General features: G+C 37.6%; 2 protein-coding genes across 2 annotated transcripts; both read left to right on the top strand.

Moving 5' to 3' along the window:
- On the top strand, positions 7–13,122 carry LOC109837744 (aconitate hydratase, cytoplasmic-like). The gene is made up of 21 exons (XM_020406090.1): positions 7–107; positions 198–302; positions 393–553; positions 910–1,002; positions 1,181–1,366; positions 1,476–1,637; positions 3,031–3,175; positions 3,269–3,411; positions 3,486–3,542; positions 3,651–3,730; positions 3,850–3,925; positions 4,156–4,341; positions 6,137–6,204; positions 6,298–6,416; positions 6,524–6,645; positions 9,165–9,263; positions 9,414–9,620; positions 11,144–11,407; positions 11,582–11,680; positions 12,194–12,436; positions 12,543–13,122. The coding sequence occupies exons 1-21, from the start codon at positions 104–106 to the stop codon at positions 12,615–12,617; spliced, it is 2,694 nt and encodes an 897-aa protein (XP_020261679.1). The 5' UTR covers positions 7–103; the 3' UTR covers positions 12,618–13,122.
- Positions 15,013–15,687, top strand: LOC109838938 (glutathione S-transferase T2-like). The gene has a single exon (XM_020407374.1). The coding sequence runs from the start codon at positions 15,013–15,015 to the stop codon at positions 15,685–15,687; it is 675 nt and encodes a 224-aa protein (XP_020262963.1).

Raw genomic sequence — 16,895 nt, 5'->3', positions numbered from 1 at the left:
GTCTGTTCGCCACTTCTCCGATTGGCGATCTCCGATCAGCCACCGCGCCTTGATTCGGTCCTCCGCCGCCGTTGCCGAGCGCTTCGAGAGGCGATTCGCTACTATGGGTACGTATTTCGCGTTTTCGCTCAGATCCGATCCGATCTGATAATTTTCATCTCACTTCTTGTTTTTTTTTTCTCTTTATTCCTCTACAGCTACTAAGAATTCTTATGAGAGCATCTTGACGACGCTGTCGAAGCCTGGAGGGGGAGAGTTCGGGAAGTATTTCAGCTTGCCGGCGCTGAATGATCCGAGGATCGGTGAGAATTGGATCTCGGCTGAGCTTTGTTTCTTTGGTGAATTTGACGTTGATTTTGGTGTTTGATTTTTTTTTCCCTTTTTGTTTTTAGATCGGTTGCCGTACTCTATTAGGATTCTGTTGGAATCGGCGATCAGGAACTGCGATGGATTCCAGGTGATGGAGAAGGACGTGGAGAAGATCTTGGATTGGGAGAATACTGCACCGAAACAAGTCGAGATCCCATTTAAGCCTGCAAGAGTCCTGTTGCAGGTCTTGCTTTTAATTTTCTTATTTTTTTTACTTGATTTTTTTTATTGAGAACATTCAGTGTTTATAAGCAGGAAGAAAAACTAAAATTTGTAATTTACTTTTTGATGGTACGTAGAAAATTTTACTTCATTCCCTGTAATACAATTCAAGCGAACATTTTGTTCTCTGAAACTTTATACGGGCTATTTAATTTTGTGATTTGAGAATACCCAGACTTGTTCTTGGCCAATAATTTGTTTCAGTTTTTCATTTAGAACTAAACTAGATGGATTTGTATGTATAGTGATTTAATTTTAATTCATTGTTTAATACTTGGCTATATATGTGATGATAATTGGCTTTTTACTCTCTGTCAGGATTTCACAGGTGTTCCAGCTGTTGTTGATCTAGCCTGCATGAGAGATGCAATGAACAAACTTGGTGGTGATTCAAATAAAATCAATCCGTTGGTAAGTGTCTTTGATTGGGAGTTCATGGCAATACAATCGTGAGCATCACTTCATGATACCATTGTTGCTTTATAGGAAATATTTAGTTAGAAAAATCTTGGACATTTTTTTGTTTGCTTGGAGTTTCTACCATGACGTCGAGTTGTCATCTGTGAGGCATAACATCTTCTTTACACAGGTACCTGTGGATCTTGTTATCGATCACTCAGTTCAGGTGGATGTGGCGGGATCAGCAAATGCTGTTCAGGCAAATATGGAACTTGAGTTTCAACGCAACAAGGAAAGATTTGGGTTCTTAAAATGGGGATCCAATGCATTTAATAACATGCTTGTTGTTCCACCAGGATCTGGTATTGTCCACCAGGTAATCGGATAAAATCATTAATGAAGGGTGCATCTCAAATTGATAGGAGTCTTAAAGGAGTTTCTGATAATCACATTATGTAAGAATACTTCTTTGCCCTGTTTTATAGGTGAACTTGGAATATCTTGGCCGTGTCGTTTTTAATAATGGGGGAATGCTTTACCCTGACAGTGTAGTGGGAACCGATTCCCACACAACTATGATAGATGGTTTAGGTGTTGCTGGCTGGGGAGTTGGTGGAATTGAAGCAGAAGCTGTAATGCTTGGCCAGGTAAATTTACTTCATTTATGAGCATTGTGCTGAATACTTCCAACAACAGACGCCCTCACCCTCACATCCTTTCCCTCAGGATGTTTATCCCCTCTTTATGTACCGCACACAAATGTACGCTTTCTTTCTTTCTTTTTTCCCCTGTGTGTGGAGCTACAGAATGAGTGCCATAGGGCAGTATGTTTCTTTTCTGGTCACTAACAGACATTAACAGCCTCTTATTTATTGTCTCTTACTCATTAACCTTTTTACACTATTTTTAGTGGCATTTTAGCAGGGAGAAACTGAATATTATATGAAGCGATGTTCTTAAATTAAAATTACTCAACTTTTAACTAGGTATCTAGCTTTACTAATAAGAGGTCATGTTATTATTTTATGGCATCCTATGATAGAAAGAGAAACAGATCCAAGGTTTTCCATTTCCTGAAGGGTCATAATTGCAAAGGTCAGCAAGAGGGGGTAAACGATAATAGGGACAATTGTTAGGACTTTGGAATAAGGGTTCTAGAGTCTGGTTTTACTATTCTAAGCGAACAGATTTCTGCTATTGATACTGGTTACAGATTTTATCAGTCTCTCCATCATATTATCTTCTAAAAATATTTGGGTTCAAATTGTTGATTTTTTACTATTGTGATATTCTAAGATGGGTATTTTTCATCGTTGATGTTTTCGCTTTCAATGTGATCTCAGTGATTTATTAATACCATCCACAAGTTTCTTTGCTTCCATATGAACCTTCAGTTATCATTGCTTATCCTTGCACACTATATGCAATCAAGTGTAATTGAAAATACCTATTTTTCCTATTTCTTTCCAAGTGACATCTTTTGTTGGCGGAAATTTAGAATAGTACCCAAGCACATTATGTAAGTCACAAGTTTTCTGCTTATGCTGTTCTTTCATAGGAGTGAAGGGACTTGTGATTCTGTTTCTACTTGGTTATTGCATTTAAATTTTCCTTGCCAACGACAAGACAAATGGACATTCCCTTCTAAACAGCAGTACTTTTCCTGTCTGTCAATAAGTATTTTTTTCTGTCTATCAATAAGTGCTTTAACTAACACTGCTTTTCTTTAATCCCCCTATGACTGAATGAGAATGAGATTAAATTACAGCTTCTTTCCATGCACCTATCCTTTGTGTCTTTTCTCAAGTTCCCTAAATTTGTTCCATTTCTATTCCTAATAAACTAAATGTAGACAAAAGTTGCTAGCGATGGTGATTATAAATGCTTTACATTGATTGATGTTGTGGACTAAAGCCTTCTTTACAAATAAAGAAACATGGATTGTGTTTTCTGTTGTTTCAAACTTGGTTTTCCAAAATGCTCTCTCGTTATGTTTTATACTTGTTGGTTTTACCAAATATGTTATCTTTTCTTTTGCAGCCAATGAGTATGGTGCTGCCAGGAGTTGTTGGATTCAAGTTATCAGGAAAACTGAAGAACGGCGTCACTGCTACTGACTTGGTTTTGACAGTAACTCAGATGCTCAGGAAACATGGTGTGGTTGGGAAATTTGTTGAATTTTATGGTAACATGCCTGGACTTTACCTTTCTTGAATACTGATTATTAAGATCATCTCCTTCCACCATTGCTCAATTATTGTTCATATCCTTTGTGTAGGGGAAGGTATGAGTGAACTATCCCTGGCAGATCGTGCCACTATTGCAAATATGTCGCCTGAGTATGGAGCAACCATGGGATTCTTCCCTGTTGATCATGTCACCCTGCAATACTTGAAGCTCACTGGCAGAAGCGATGAAACTGTAAGAAACTAATATCAACTGCAACTGCTTTCATCAATATCTATTTGTAATACTAATAGTCCTCCAACATGTAGGTGGCTATGATAGAGTCCTACTTAAGAGCGAATAAGATGTTCGTGGACTACAGCCAGGTAACTTTACCATTTTGATGTGAAGATCATAAGTTATGTGACTTGTGTAATCTACAAATATGCCATCATCTCTTCTTTCTCAGTAAACCTTTCATTACTTTTATTCAGCCACAAACAGAAAAGGTGTACTCATCTTATTTACAGCTGGGCCTAGAAGATGTGGAACCTTGTATTTCTGGACCTAAAAGGTGAGAATTGCAGGATATACATGAAATATCTGGAATAATGTGTGGTCACCACCAGTTAAAATTTCATCATAAATCTGGACCTTTATCTGTTTTTAAGGGAAAGTGCTTTCTTTTGGCAGGCCTCATGACCGAGTTCCCTTGAAGGAAATGAAAGCAGATTGGCATTCTTGTTTGGACAACAAAGTTGGTTTCAAGGTGAGGTGACACTTTAATTGTTCTCTAGCTATTGAAAATGCGTTGTGATTTCTTATGTTGATAGATATTTGGTAAACAAAATGTCTCCAGTGGAGCTTTCTTTCTCTCATCTGTCTCTGTTTGCTTCCTTTGTTTATCTATTAATATATAGGTTAAATGACATTAGTGCAGGTGCTGTTTATCACAATTATTCGCATTGAAAAATATTGTTTTTATATGTGACATTACAGGGGTTCGCTGTCCCAAAGGAATCTCAAAACAAAGTTGCTGATTTTACCTTCCATGGGAAGCAAGCTCAGATGAAGCATGGTGATGTTGTCATAGCAGCAATCACCAGTTGCACTAATACGTCTAATCCAAGTGTAATGCTTGGAGCTGCTTTGGTTGCAAAGAAGGCTTGTGATCTTGGCCTTGAGGTCGAATATTTCCCTTCTTGATTTATCATCATTATGTTGTATATTTCTCATGCTTCATTTAATCATTGTTCGCATGGGGATATTTCGGAATATGGCCATGTAGATTTAAGGTTCCACCAGTACAAGTTCTCAAAAATCAGATGCATGGATATATGAAGTATGAACATGCACGTACTGCTCGTTTGCGAACATAATAAAAATGCAGAATGCATATATTTTCATCTAAGTTCCTGAATTGATGGCATTGGTCATTGGGCTTTGTCTATAAGCCCTGCAAGACAGCTTGATGGGTCTTTAAGTTCGTTGAGTTTAGGTTCAGTTGTGTCTAGAATCCTAATGTTCCACGAAACAGATTTACAAGAATGCTGCATTTAGGCATTTTTATTGAGATATTACCAGTATCTTATGCAAATGTCGAAGTGTTAGAAGTTGTCCAGCTAGCAAATTATCATACAAAGGATTTTCCTATTTATACAAGCCATTATGGGTAAAACCGTGATATGGGTCCTTTTGGTAATAATCAACCAGTTACATTTCCTTACATATCTAAGCTAAACGTAAGCTATATTATGACTAATACATGTTCTGAATAGAAATCACATAGCATTAATTTTTCAAAAAAGTTTGTCCATAGTGCCTGTTGACCTCCAATGAAATCCAGCCTTTCATGAATGATTCTTCTTTCGAAGGACTTTAAATCTGGCATGAATCATTTAAATGCTGGCTATATCAGTATTATCCTACAAATATGGTTTAACATTCGACTTTCGTACTGTTCAACCAGATTGATCATCTCCATGTGGTTCTGATTCAGTTTGAAGATGAATCTACCATGTAACTTTCTGAAGTTAACAATTGTTTCCATATATCCTTTACCCTGACAACGATAAAACACATTGTCATTGTCAAATAGTTATGGTAGCAAAAATGCGGAACTAGAACAACATCCTATAGTTGCACACTGCTACAAGATACTCGTGATCTTTAACTGTTCATAGTGACTTTCTGGATTGTGTAAATACTAACTAGTTATTAACTGCAGTGACAAATTGACAAAGATTGGCCTTTCCTTTGATATTATGATATGGCACATGACTTTGCGTAGAATCACCATATAGACCATGCTTTTGCACACGCATACGAGGGATAAGAGTGACCAGTCCAGAGCGTCAGATCGAAGGGCTGGTATGATCAAAGAGACTTTTGGCTATGTCTAGAGCCCCCGAGGTATCACAGAACGAGTCAACCGAGGATCTCATTGATTGAATCAACTACTGTGTGTGTCAAATCTCCTGATGGCAAGTAGAATAAGAGATCCTTTCCACTTTTGAGCCCTTACAAGCTCTCCTTCATTCATTAATTTTACCTCTACATAAGTGTGCCCAACTTCATACTGATGCCTTTTAGAAGATGAAAATCGATTCTGTAAGCTACAAAATTTTCCTTATTGTTTTGTATTTGACCTTTATTGTTTTTGTCCTCTCCAAGGCAGTTTGGTCCCTTCCTTTTTGTCTGGCTGTGTTTATTTTTCCCTAGTTGACGCCCAGACGTATTGCATTGCATTTGATGGGTTTTGTTTCACACAACTTCTTTCTGGCGGGAGATCCTTTTCCTGTCGTAAATTCTTTCTTTTGCTTGTAGTAATACCAATATTCCTGTTGTTTGACACAGGAGTTAAGCTTAAAACACTGTTTACTGTGAATAGTGTCTTTCACCGAAATGATATCTGAAAATTGTTTTATGACTTGACAATGAGGATTCTATATTGTTAATGCCTTCAGCATATTTGTGTCAGGTGAAGCCATGGATCAAGACAAGTCTTGCTCCCGGTTCTGGAGTTGTTAAGAAGTACTTGGATAAGAGGTAATTGTCAAAGATTAATGAGATGCAAATTTTTAATTGAATACTGCCTTTGAATTGCGTGTGCTGACATTCAACCTTGGCATCTCCTTTCAGTGGTCTGCAGACCTATTTAGATCAGTTAGGTTTTCATATTGTTGGTTATGGATGCACAACCTGCATTGGCAATTCTGGAGACCTTGACGAATCAGTATCAGCTGCCATCACTGAAAATGGTAACTTCTCTATTTTTTGAGTCATAGGTCCACGAGCTCACTGTTCTCTATTGAAGTAATTACTTTGCTAGATGCATATTACTAATGAAATATGATGTGTTGTTCAGACATTGTTGCTGCTGCTGTATTGTCCGGAAATAGGAATTTTGAAGGGCGTGTACATCCTTTGACAAGAGCAAATTATCTTGCTTCTCCTCCTCTTGTGGTAGCTTATGCACTTGCTGGCACGGTATGCATCCATAAAATCATGTTGCCTATCTTAAATTGTTTTAGCTATATCTAATATTCGTTGTAATTTTAGTTTGTTACTGTGCCCTTGAGGCCCTCACGTGTTGGTATTTGCTCTATTGTTCTTTTTTTTTACATCTTTATTTTTTCCTGATAATAGTACCTTCTCTACTTTCTGAGCAATTAGGTTCATACAGTCCACTGTTCTCTATATAAGCTTTGCTTGATGCATACTAGCTAGGTTACTAGGACACTTTGTTTTTGGGCGCCATATTCGGTCGGACACAGATTCACCTTAGACACGCTATGGACACGTGATTCAAAGCAAAACCCTATTCCCCCATCATAACTAGTTTCTTTGATATATCACGCTCAAAACCAATAGGGTTTTAAATCCGAAAACCGAAACCCAGTACGTAAATATCTGAAAAATACCCATCGTATTCCATGCGTTAAAAAATTAAACCTTAATTCTTAGTTTGATTTAAGATGATTCTTATTTGTTATATATAGTAAAAGAAACATGCAAATGTTGTAGGCATCTTAATTCAATATTTGATCTAATATTAATATTATATACATACAATTCATGCATGCATATACACAGGTGTATGTATGTACATATGTATGCATGTATGGCAAGGACGAAAATTGTTCCTTGGTGCCAAGGAACCACATGGTGATTCCCACCCTACTTGTCACATCAAAAGGTGTGGGTCTCACCTCTTCTATCTCTTGGAAACTCGTTTTGCTAAATGAGCCGCCACCTCATAACCATCAAACCTCTGCGCGCGTGTATGTGTATACCCGAATCCTGCTTTCATAAATTTGTCGTATCTCGTATCCATGTCGCCATCTGTATCTGTGCAACTTACCATAGTAGTAATGAAATATGATGCCTTTCTTTTTTTGCATTCCCATATTTGTCTTCCTGGATTAATAGTGATAATACACTGGCATTGCGACAATTTTGAGTATTAATGTCTGTTATCATAGTTTTGAATCCTTTTAGGGCTTGTTTGGTTGGTTTCTTGGAAACCAAAGAAAAGGAAATAGAGGGGAGGAAACCATCAAAAGAGTTTCCTTTCATTTCCATGCAAAAACACATGAAATGGGTTTCCTTAATTATAGGTCACATCAACCAATGGGAGGGTGCCAAGTCAACCTTCCACTTGTTTTCATGGGGTCAGGAAATAGGTTTCCTATGACACTTTTCTTTGTTTTTCTGCCAACCAAACAGCTCCGTAGACATGCCATTAAGGAATTAAACTGTCCTCGTCAGTGGTAATGAGGAGCTGCAAATCATTCTTTATTTTTATCAACTTTGCTCAGAAAGTCCTAGGTTGGAGTCACAACATTTTCTGATATTGAATTGCAACTGGAAATGGTATGTATGTATGTATGTCTCTGTGCGCATGCGCGCGTGTGCGCGCATGCGTGTGCGCGTCTGTGTGTTTGTGGCTGTGTGTCTGGGGGGATAGGTAGGTAGGTATGTTATGTATGTATGTATGTGTGTGTCAGATGGATTTCTCTCGAATTCGTATAAATCCTAAATTTCCGATTATTATAAAAAAAACTGGTCACGTTTTCCAACGGAGTGCATGTAGACTGTAAATCCTAAATTTCCAATTACCGTCAAAAAGCTGTTCATGTTTTCCAAGGGAGTGCATGTAGACGACTATTTCTTAGCAAAAGCTATATTTTAACTTTTGAACAGCAACTTCTTTGCTTAAAAACTAAATTCATGCTATGGGCTTATTATGAGATTTGAACTATTGCATTATTATGTAACAAAGAAAATCAAAGTCATAAATGACACAAAATAGTCATTGGAGCAAATAGTCAGAAACTTGAAATTTAAAAATGAGAACGTGGAAGATTTTCCCCAAAAAAGAAAGTTTAATAGTCAACTTTACATTCTAATGTGGTGAATGGAGAATTGGAAATCTATCAGTCTGACAAATCTTATTGAGGAACTTGTGTGACACTTGTTATGCTTCGTTTCAATGATCTTATGGTTTGTACTGATCTGTACTTGTTGCGTAGTAAATATTTTGTTGGTAATTTCTTGAACTGGTAACAAACAATGAAATGCCATGCATTCTTCCGGTCATCACTGGTACAAATGACTTTTATAAGAATGATCGCAGATCATTTACTTAAAGCTGCTTAATGTTTGGAGGTTAATTTGTTAATCTGCCGAACATTTTTTTGGGTCTTTGCATTTTAACAGATCCTTGATGTGCCTATATTAGTTTATCAGAGAAGGTTGTGTGTGGATTAGGAACCTGAAGATTATTGTTGTTGTGTTAAATAAAAGAACATCTGAATGATGCTTGTCTGATAGCTTGTTTATCCATTCAAAACTAAAAAGAGAAATGGAACCATTTCTAGGCACAATTAAGATTATACGTACTAGCAAAAAGAATTCTGTCTGAGGGTAGAAGATCTAGATGTGTTTAGGTTAAGGCTTCAACCTACTTATCCAAAATTTAACTTAATGTCAATATTCTTCTGCAGGTTAACATCGATTTTGAGAAAGAACCTATAGGGACTTCTAAAGATGGAAAGAAGATTTACTTCAGGGATATCTGGCCAACCAATGAAGAGATAGCTGATGTGAGATACTAAGCTAATCTAAAATGTTTCCTTCTATTCTAAATGTTCTATTATGTGCATATAGTGGGACATTCTCGAGTACTTTCTAAACGTTAAAATTTGCATATAGCGAGACATTATTGATTACCTTTATCTTATTGGAATCCTCAGGTTGTGCAATCTAGTGTGCTTCCAGACATGTTCAGGAGCACATATGAATCGATTACCAAAGGAAATCCCATGTGGAATGAGCTATCAGTACCATCAGCAATGCTGTACTCGTGGGATCCTAATTCAACTTACATACATGAGCCCCCATATTTCAAGAACATGACAATGTCACCACCATTTTCTGATATTGAATTGCAACTGGAAATGGTATGTATGTATGTATGTCTCTGTGCGCATGCGCGCGTGTGCGCGCATGCGTGTGCGCGTCTGTGTGTTTGTGGCTGTGTGTCTGGGGGGATAGGTAGGTAGGTATGTTATGTATGTATGTATGTGTGTGTCAGATGGATTTCTCTCGAATTCGTATAAATCCTAAATTTCCGATTATTATAAAAAAAACTGGTCACGTTTTCCAACGGAGTGCATGTAGACTGTAAATCCTAAATTTCCAATTACCGTCAAAAAGCTGTTCATGTTTTCCAAGGGAGTGCATGTAGACGACTATTTCTTAGCAAAAGCTATATTTTAACTTTTGAACAGCAACTTCTTTGCTTAAAAACTAAATTCATGCTATGGGCTTATTATGAGATTTGAACTATTGCATTATTATGTAACAAAGAAAATCAAAGTCATAAATGACACAAAATAGTCATTGGAGCAAATAGTCAGAAACTTGAAATTTAAAAATGAGAACGTGGAAGATTTTCCCCAAAAAAGAAAGTTTAATAGTCAACTTTACATTCTAATGTGGTGAATGGAGAATTGGAAATCTATCAGTCTGACAAATCTTATTGAGGAACTTGTGTGACACTTGTTATGCTTCGTTTCAATGATCTTATGGTTTGTACTGATCTGTACTTGTTGCGTAGTAAATATTTTGTTGGTAATTTCTTGAACTGGTAACAAACAATGAAATGCCATGCATTCTTCCGGTCATCACTGGTACAAATGACTTTTATAAGAATGATCGCAGATCATTTACTTAAAGCTGCTTAATGTTTGGAGGTTAATTTGTTAATCTGCCGAACATTTTTTTGGGTCTTTGCATTTTAACAGATCCTTGATGTGCCTATATTAGTTTATCAGAGAAGGTTGTGTGTGGATTAGGAACCTGAAGATTATTGTTGTTGTGTTAAATAAAAGAACATCTGAATGATGCTTGTCTGATAGCTTGTTTATCCATTCAAAACTAAAAAGAGAAATGGAACCATTTCTAGGCACAATTAAGATTATACGTACTAGCAAAAAGAATTCTGTCTGAGGGTAGAAGATCTAGATGTGTTTAGGTTAAGGCTTCAACCTACTTATCCAAAATTTAACTTAATGTCAATATTCTTCTGCAGGTTAACATCGATTTTGAGAAAGAACCTATAGGGACTTCTAAAGATGGAAAGAAGATTTACTTCAGGGATATCTGGCCAACCAATGAAGAGATAGCTGATGTGAGATACTAAGCTAATCTAAAATGTTTCCTTCTATTCTAAATGTTCTATTATGTGCATATAGTGGGACATTCTCGAGTACTTTCTAAACGTTAAAATTTGCATATAGCGAGACATTATTGATTACCTTTATCTTATTGGAATCCTCAGGTTGTGCAATCTAGTGTGCTTCCAGACATGTTCAGGAGCACATATGAATCGATTACCAAAGGAAATCCCATGTGGAATGAGCTATCAGTACCATCAGCAATGCTGTACTCGTGGGATCCTAATTCAACTTACATACATGAGCCCCCATATTGTATCACTACCGACCATATTTCACCTGCTGGCAGTATTCACAAAGACAGTCCTGCTGCCAAATTCTTGATGGAACGTGGTGTTGATAGGAAGGACTTCAACTCCTATGGGAGTCGTCGTGGTAATGACGAGATAATGGCAAGGGGCACATTTGCCAACATTCGTATCGTGAACAAGCTATTGAAGGGTGAAGTTGGTCCTAAAACTATTCATATTCCTTCTGGAGAAAAACTTTCGGTTTTTGATGCTGCCATGGTAATTTCTGATTTGTCTTACACACCCTGATGATTCGAAACTTTTATATCAGACAGCTAACTATGTGCTATTTGTTCAACTGCTCTCCTGGTGGAGTAAATATTTCAATTATTGTGCCTGTTTATCTGGTTGATCTTGGTTGATCCCCTTCTCTTTATTAACATGGCTTAACAGAAATACAAAAATGGAGGACATGATACTATCATCTTAGCTGGTGCAGAATATGGAAGTGGAAGTTCTCGTGATTGGGCTGCTAAGGGGCCAATGCTGCAGGTATAATCAATCTATTTTCTTATGTTTCTGGTCTGAAGTTATATATAATAATATATAGGTATGGAGGAGTAGTATATGATGAGAATATATGAAGTATACTATATATAAATATATATACTATATAATATTATATACTATATATGAGAAAATTGTTATAGCTTGGTACACGAACACACAAAAGTTGTGCTTGTAAAGTGAGGATGGCATAATCCCTCCACTCATATCAAAGGGTTAACAGTATCCTCTATCCCCATAATGCACTCCTCAACCCACGTGAATGGGTCCCCCATGTTGATCGAGTTGAGGGATTGTGCACTCGACTATCCAAGCACGAATATTTTGTGCTTAGTATGGCAACATACCATATTCTCTCTCATCTCTCTCTATCTATCTATATAATTATGATATATATACTGAACGTCCTATAAAATATATGATATAGAATATATATATATATTATAATATATATACACTAGTAATGCACAATGTTGATTACCTTAACTTTTGGTGCAGGGTGTAAAAGCAGTGATCGCCAAGAGCTTCGAAAGGATCCACCGCAGCAATCTTGTAGGAATGGGTATTATTCCCCTATGCTTCAAGGCTGGTGAAGATGCAGAGACCCTGGGCTTGACTGGCCACGAGCGATACACTATCAACCTCCCGAACAGTGTGAGTGACATCAAACCTGGCCAAGATGTCACTGTTGTTACTGATAATGGCAAGTCATTTACATGCACGGTCCGCTTTGACACTGAGGTACATCAAAGAAATCCTGGCTTAGCTTATACATTGTTTTTCTATTAATATGCTCTCTACTTTCATCTAACGATTTATCAATGACACTTGCAATTATTTTCTATAGGTGGAGCTAGCCTACTACAACCATGGAGGAATCCTTCCATTCGTCATTAGAAATCTGATAAGTGACGAGCATTAGTTCTATTTTGATTTTAGGTTAAAGGATGCAAGTTCACTTGAGTCTTGTATTATGAGGTCGTGTTCAAGCCACAAATTTTCATGCGTCATAAGCAGTCTAAATGATCTTGGTTTTTTCTGTTACATACCCGAGAAATAAGCTGGTTCGGAGACGGAAGATAACAAGCAGACATCTTGATATATGCAGTGAATGTAATACAAAACACTGCCTTGGATTTGTATTCATACGTGTTCCTTAACATTTATCCAATCTTCTAAAAGCAATGGATATTGCGCAAACATGATCCTCAATGATCGGTTCTTCAACTGGAGCATGCTCACGCTAAAAGAGAGCTCCTCATGGAGTATAATAAATGCCAATGCTTACTTTTGCCGTTTGTATTTTGTAGTTTGCTAGACTTATTGTTCTTCTTTTCTCTAATTGAGACCAGCTTTTTTTTTTTTCCATTTTCTAATGGTATTATACTTCCAAGGCACGAAGGATTGTAGTTCTGGTATCTGCTCAATTTAATAGCCGTCTGGTTGGTTTATATTTGAACACTGGACCTTTCCCTAAGACCACAGCCTCGTGGATGCTGTTTCTTGTGGAGGAGAGGCTGAACAGTAAATGAGCACTTTATCGGGATATTAAACACAGCAACAGATGTAATTTTTATGCAATATCTATCATCTGCTATTGCTCAGGATGAAGTGTTCAATGTGAATTTACGGTACGTATGACTTTACACGGTTTTGGTGTTTAGAAAATGCAAGCGGCATGCTGGAAATGGCACATTTAGATTTCCCTCATTAGCTGCTTAATTCTTGAGATATTAGAAATATATATATATATATTGGCTGCCAACCCTATACAAACAGTTCCTAGTTAGAAATGAAGTTTTACTGAGACGATGCAAATGCTTATAGGGTTTTATTGAACACGTCGAACAATGAGCAGATTATTGGCAATGGCAGCCCTACGTTGGAAAGTTTTCTTGAACCGAGTAATGTATTTCCCACCAAGTGGAATTTAAATTTTAAGATCACCGTGAACAAAGTTCTGGTTCACCGTTACTCGGATCACAGTAATGTAGGAGTTAGAAAACAGCGTGCCATTTTATCTTTAGGGCCCACTTGTTTTGATTTTTTTGAAGAGCAAAGTAGTGTGAAAGCTGTCAAAACTGATAAAAACTGTCAGTTTTGACATGTTTTATTGCAAAAACGCCTCTCTTGCAAAAACGCCTCTAAAAAGACGTTTTTGCAAGAAAGCCTATCAAAACCGACAGTTTTGATCGGCTTTCCTCTTCAAAAAATCAAAACAAACGAGTCTTACAAGGGTCTACAACGGGTCATTATTGCATGCATGTCAACAAGGATCCCTTTTTTTTCGGAGTAAAATTTGGCAGGTTTATTTAGACCATATGCAGCAGGGGTTATTTGAAGAGATATTTGGTTGCAGCAGGAGTTTTTTGAAAAGGTGAATCAAAAAGACAAGGCCAAGGGGTGAAAATTTCACCCCGGGTATTTCTGACCTGGTGGGCCCCACCTCATTAAATGCATGGCAGGTTTATTAAAAAAAAATTAAATAGAAGCCGCCCAATCAGAAATGGGCACGTGGACGCGTGCATGGAGGCTGCAGGCGCATGCCTACCAGCTACCACGTGGCGAAATCTGATTGGGTGGCAATTTTTGTTTTCCTCCTTAGTTTTAATTGATATTTTTGAGATAAATACAATGAATTAATTTATAATTTTTATACTATTAATTTTCATTTTTCAAACTCTATAAATAGAGATTAACTTTGTGTCATTTGGACACCAAAAAAAATCTGAGTTTCTACACCCTATTCTTCTTCTTTCTACAATTTGAAGCTAGTTTCTTCATGGATCCTTCACAAAACTATCCTAATTTTTCCTACAACTACAACTTTCCTAACCAACCTCAAAATACCCTCCCTCAACCACAACATCCAAATATACAACGCCCCGAAAATACTCAAAATACGGGGATGCAGCCCAATTTTCAAATGCCGTATATGATGCAACCAAATTTCGGCATGCAATATCCTTATCTTCCTTACGGTTATCCTCCAGTTCCGGGAAGTAGCTATGTTCCCTCCCATATGAATTGTCCTAACACGGAGTCGAGTGAGCCAGCGACACCCCGGTTTAGTAGCGGATCTACAGATATCCTAGAATTTTTCATCCAAATGTCTTTGGGAAATGTTGGTGGGGATACTCCTCACAGTTTTCTCCCTCCAACCCAACAATCAGTAAAGAGATCAAGTTATGAAACTTGGACCACCGAAGACAACATACTTTTACTAACTAGTTATTTTCACGTTAGTAATGATAGTGAGTTGGGGAACAACCAAAAGGGTGAAACTTTTTTACTAACTAGTTATTTTCACGTTAGTAATGATAGTGAGTTGGGGAACAACCAAAAGGGTGAAACTTTTTGGGGGTAAAATTACACAGTACGTGAATGAGAACGCCAAAAGTGGAAAGGAGAGGATTGTGTCTCGGTGCCATAGTCATTTCAAAGACATCAACAGAAAGATATCCAGTTTCATTAGCTGCTACAGTACTGCATGTAGGGAGAAGCGTAGCGGTTGGTCCGATGAAAACTACATATCCAAGGCAAGAGAGTTGTACTTTGAGAAAATGGGTACGACGTTTAATTTGGTGGATGAGTGGAAGGTGGTTTGTAATCAACCCAAATATATGACAGGAGGAAATGCATCCGGTAGTAGTGGCTCTAAAAGAAAGAGTAATGGTGAGGATGTTGAATCATCAACTCCTACCCTTGTACGTCCAGAGGGTAGGGACGTGGCAAAGAAGAAAGCTAGAGGTTCCTCTAGTAAAACATCTGTGTCAAGGAAATCAAAGGGGGCAATTGAAGAGGACTTATCTAAACTAGTCAGTGCTCATGAAAAATTTGAAGAGAAAAGATCAAGTACTGCTTCAGCTATGAATAACCTGGCTCATTCCAAGAATATGGAGATGTGGTTATTCTTGAAAAACAAACCAGATCGTGACGATGAAGATGAAGAAGCTTATAATATGTTGAGGAAGAACTTGTTTGGAAAATAAGACCTTCTCAAGAAGTTATGATTGTGTGTTTTCTTTCTGATGTTTTTGTGTGCCGTTTGTTTAATTTTGGAGTTGTGTGGGTGCCTATGTTTGTTGAATGTATTAATAAAAGTGTTGTTTATGTTTGAATAAAATTGTTGTTTATGTTTCAATAAAGCCGATTGATAATGACTTCTCACTGCATAATAGTACAAAAGATACAATTACTACTCACTGCAAAAACAAACAAATGTTGAATTGACCTTTCACTGCAAAAAATACAAAGGATGAAATGACTACACCTGCATAATAATACAAAATATGAATTGTCAACTCTCTGCACATGCATGCCCTATGACACATGTCTCTGATGTTGCATGCCCTATGACACATGTCTCTGCAATTGCATGTGAATTCAATTATTTGAACAACTACCCTTCATTATATAAACTGATCAGATGCACATTATAAGTATACCTATCAACATTTCAAAAATCATAGCATCCAATGGATCCTTTCCTAAATGAGTTTAGTCTAGAAGAGTTCCAACAACAATGGGAAATAGAAGAAAAAATACTTGATAGGCAGCGAGAACTTCTTGAAGAATTGCAAAGGAGAAGCGAACAACCACGTAAGAGGAAATCCATACATAGAGATCATCATGCAGCGCATGAGAGACTCATGGCCGACTACTTTGCCGAGTCATGCACTTACACTGACGCCCAGTTCCGACACAGGTATCGAATGAAAAGGCCTCTCTTTCTACGAATTGTGGACTCTATATCAAATTATGACGATTACTTCACACAACGGCGCAATAATGCGGGCAAGCTTGGGTTAACGCCTATCTAGAAGTGTACGACTGCCATACGCATGTTCGCATATGGAGTCGCAGCCGATGCTTGTGATGAGTACGTCAAGATAGGAGAATTCACTGCTATCGAGTGTACTCGCAAGTTTTGCGAAGGGGTAATAGCATTGTTTCAAGATGAATACTTACGACGACCAAATGTGGAAGACTTGCAGAGGTTGCTCCAAGTTGGACAGGAACGTGGATTCCCAGAATGATTGGAAATATTGATTGCATGCACTGGCAGTGGAAAAATTATCCTAAGGCTTGGCAAGGGCAGTTTACTAGTGGACACAAGGGGACGGCAACAGTTATCCTCGAGGCAGTTGCGTCATATGATTTGTGGATATGGCATGCTTTGTTAGGGCTTCCTGGTAGT

The sequence above is a fragment of the Asparagus officinalis genome, chromosome 4 (assembly GCF_001876935.1).
Source record: "Asparagus officinalis chromosome 4, Aspof.V1, whole genome shotgun sequence".
NCBI classification, from domain to species: Eukaryota; Viridiplantae; Streptophyta; class Magnoliopsida; order Asparagales; family Asparagaceae; genus Asparagus; species Asparagus officinalis.
This window is presented reverse-complemented; position numbering and strand designations above follow the sequence as displayed.

Bases quoted from the DNA above. Each gene is read 5' to 3' on its own strand.
- LOC109837744 (XM_020406090.1), top strand. The intron at 6,646-9,164 runs GTATGCATCCAT...ATTCTTCTGCAG, and splicing joins CTTATGCACTTGCTGGCACG to GTTAACATCGATTTTGAGAA. The intron at 11,681-12,193 runs GTATAATCAATC...CTTTTGGTGCAG, and splicing joins CTAAGGGGCCAATGCTGCAG to GGTGTAAAAGCAGTGATCGC.
- LOC109838938 (XM_020407374.1), top strand. From the start codon at position 15,013: ATGATAGTGAGTTGGGGAACAACCAAAAGGGTGAAACTTTTTGGGGGT.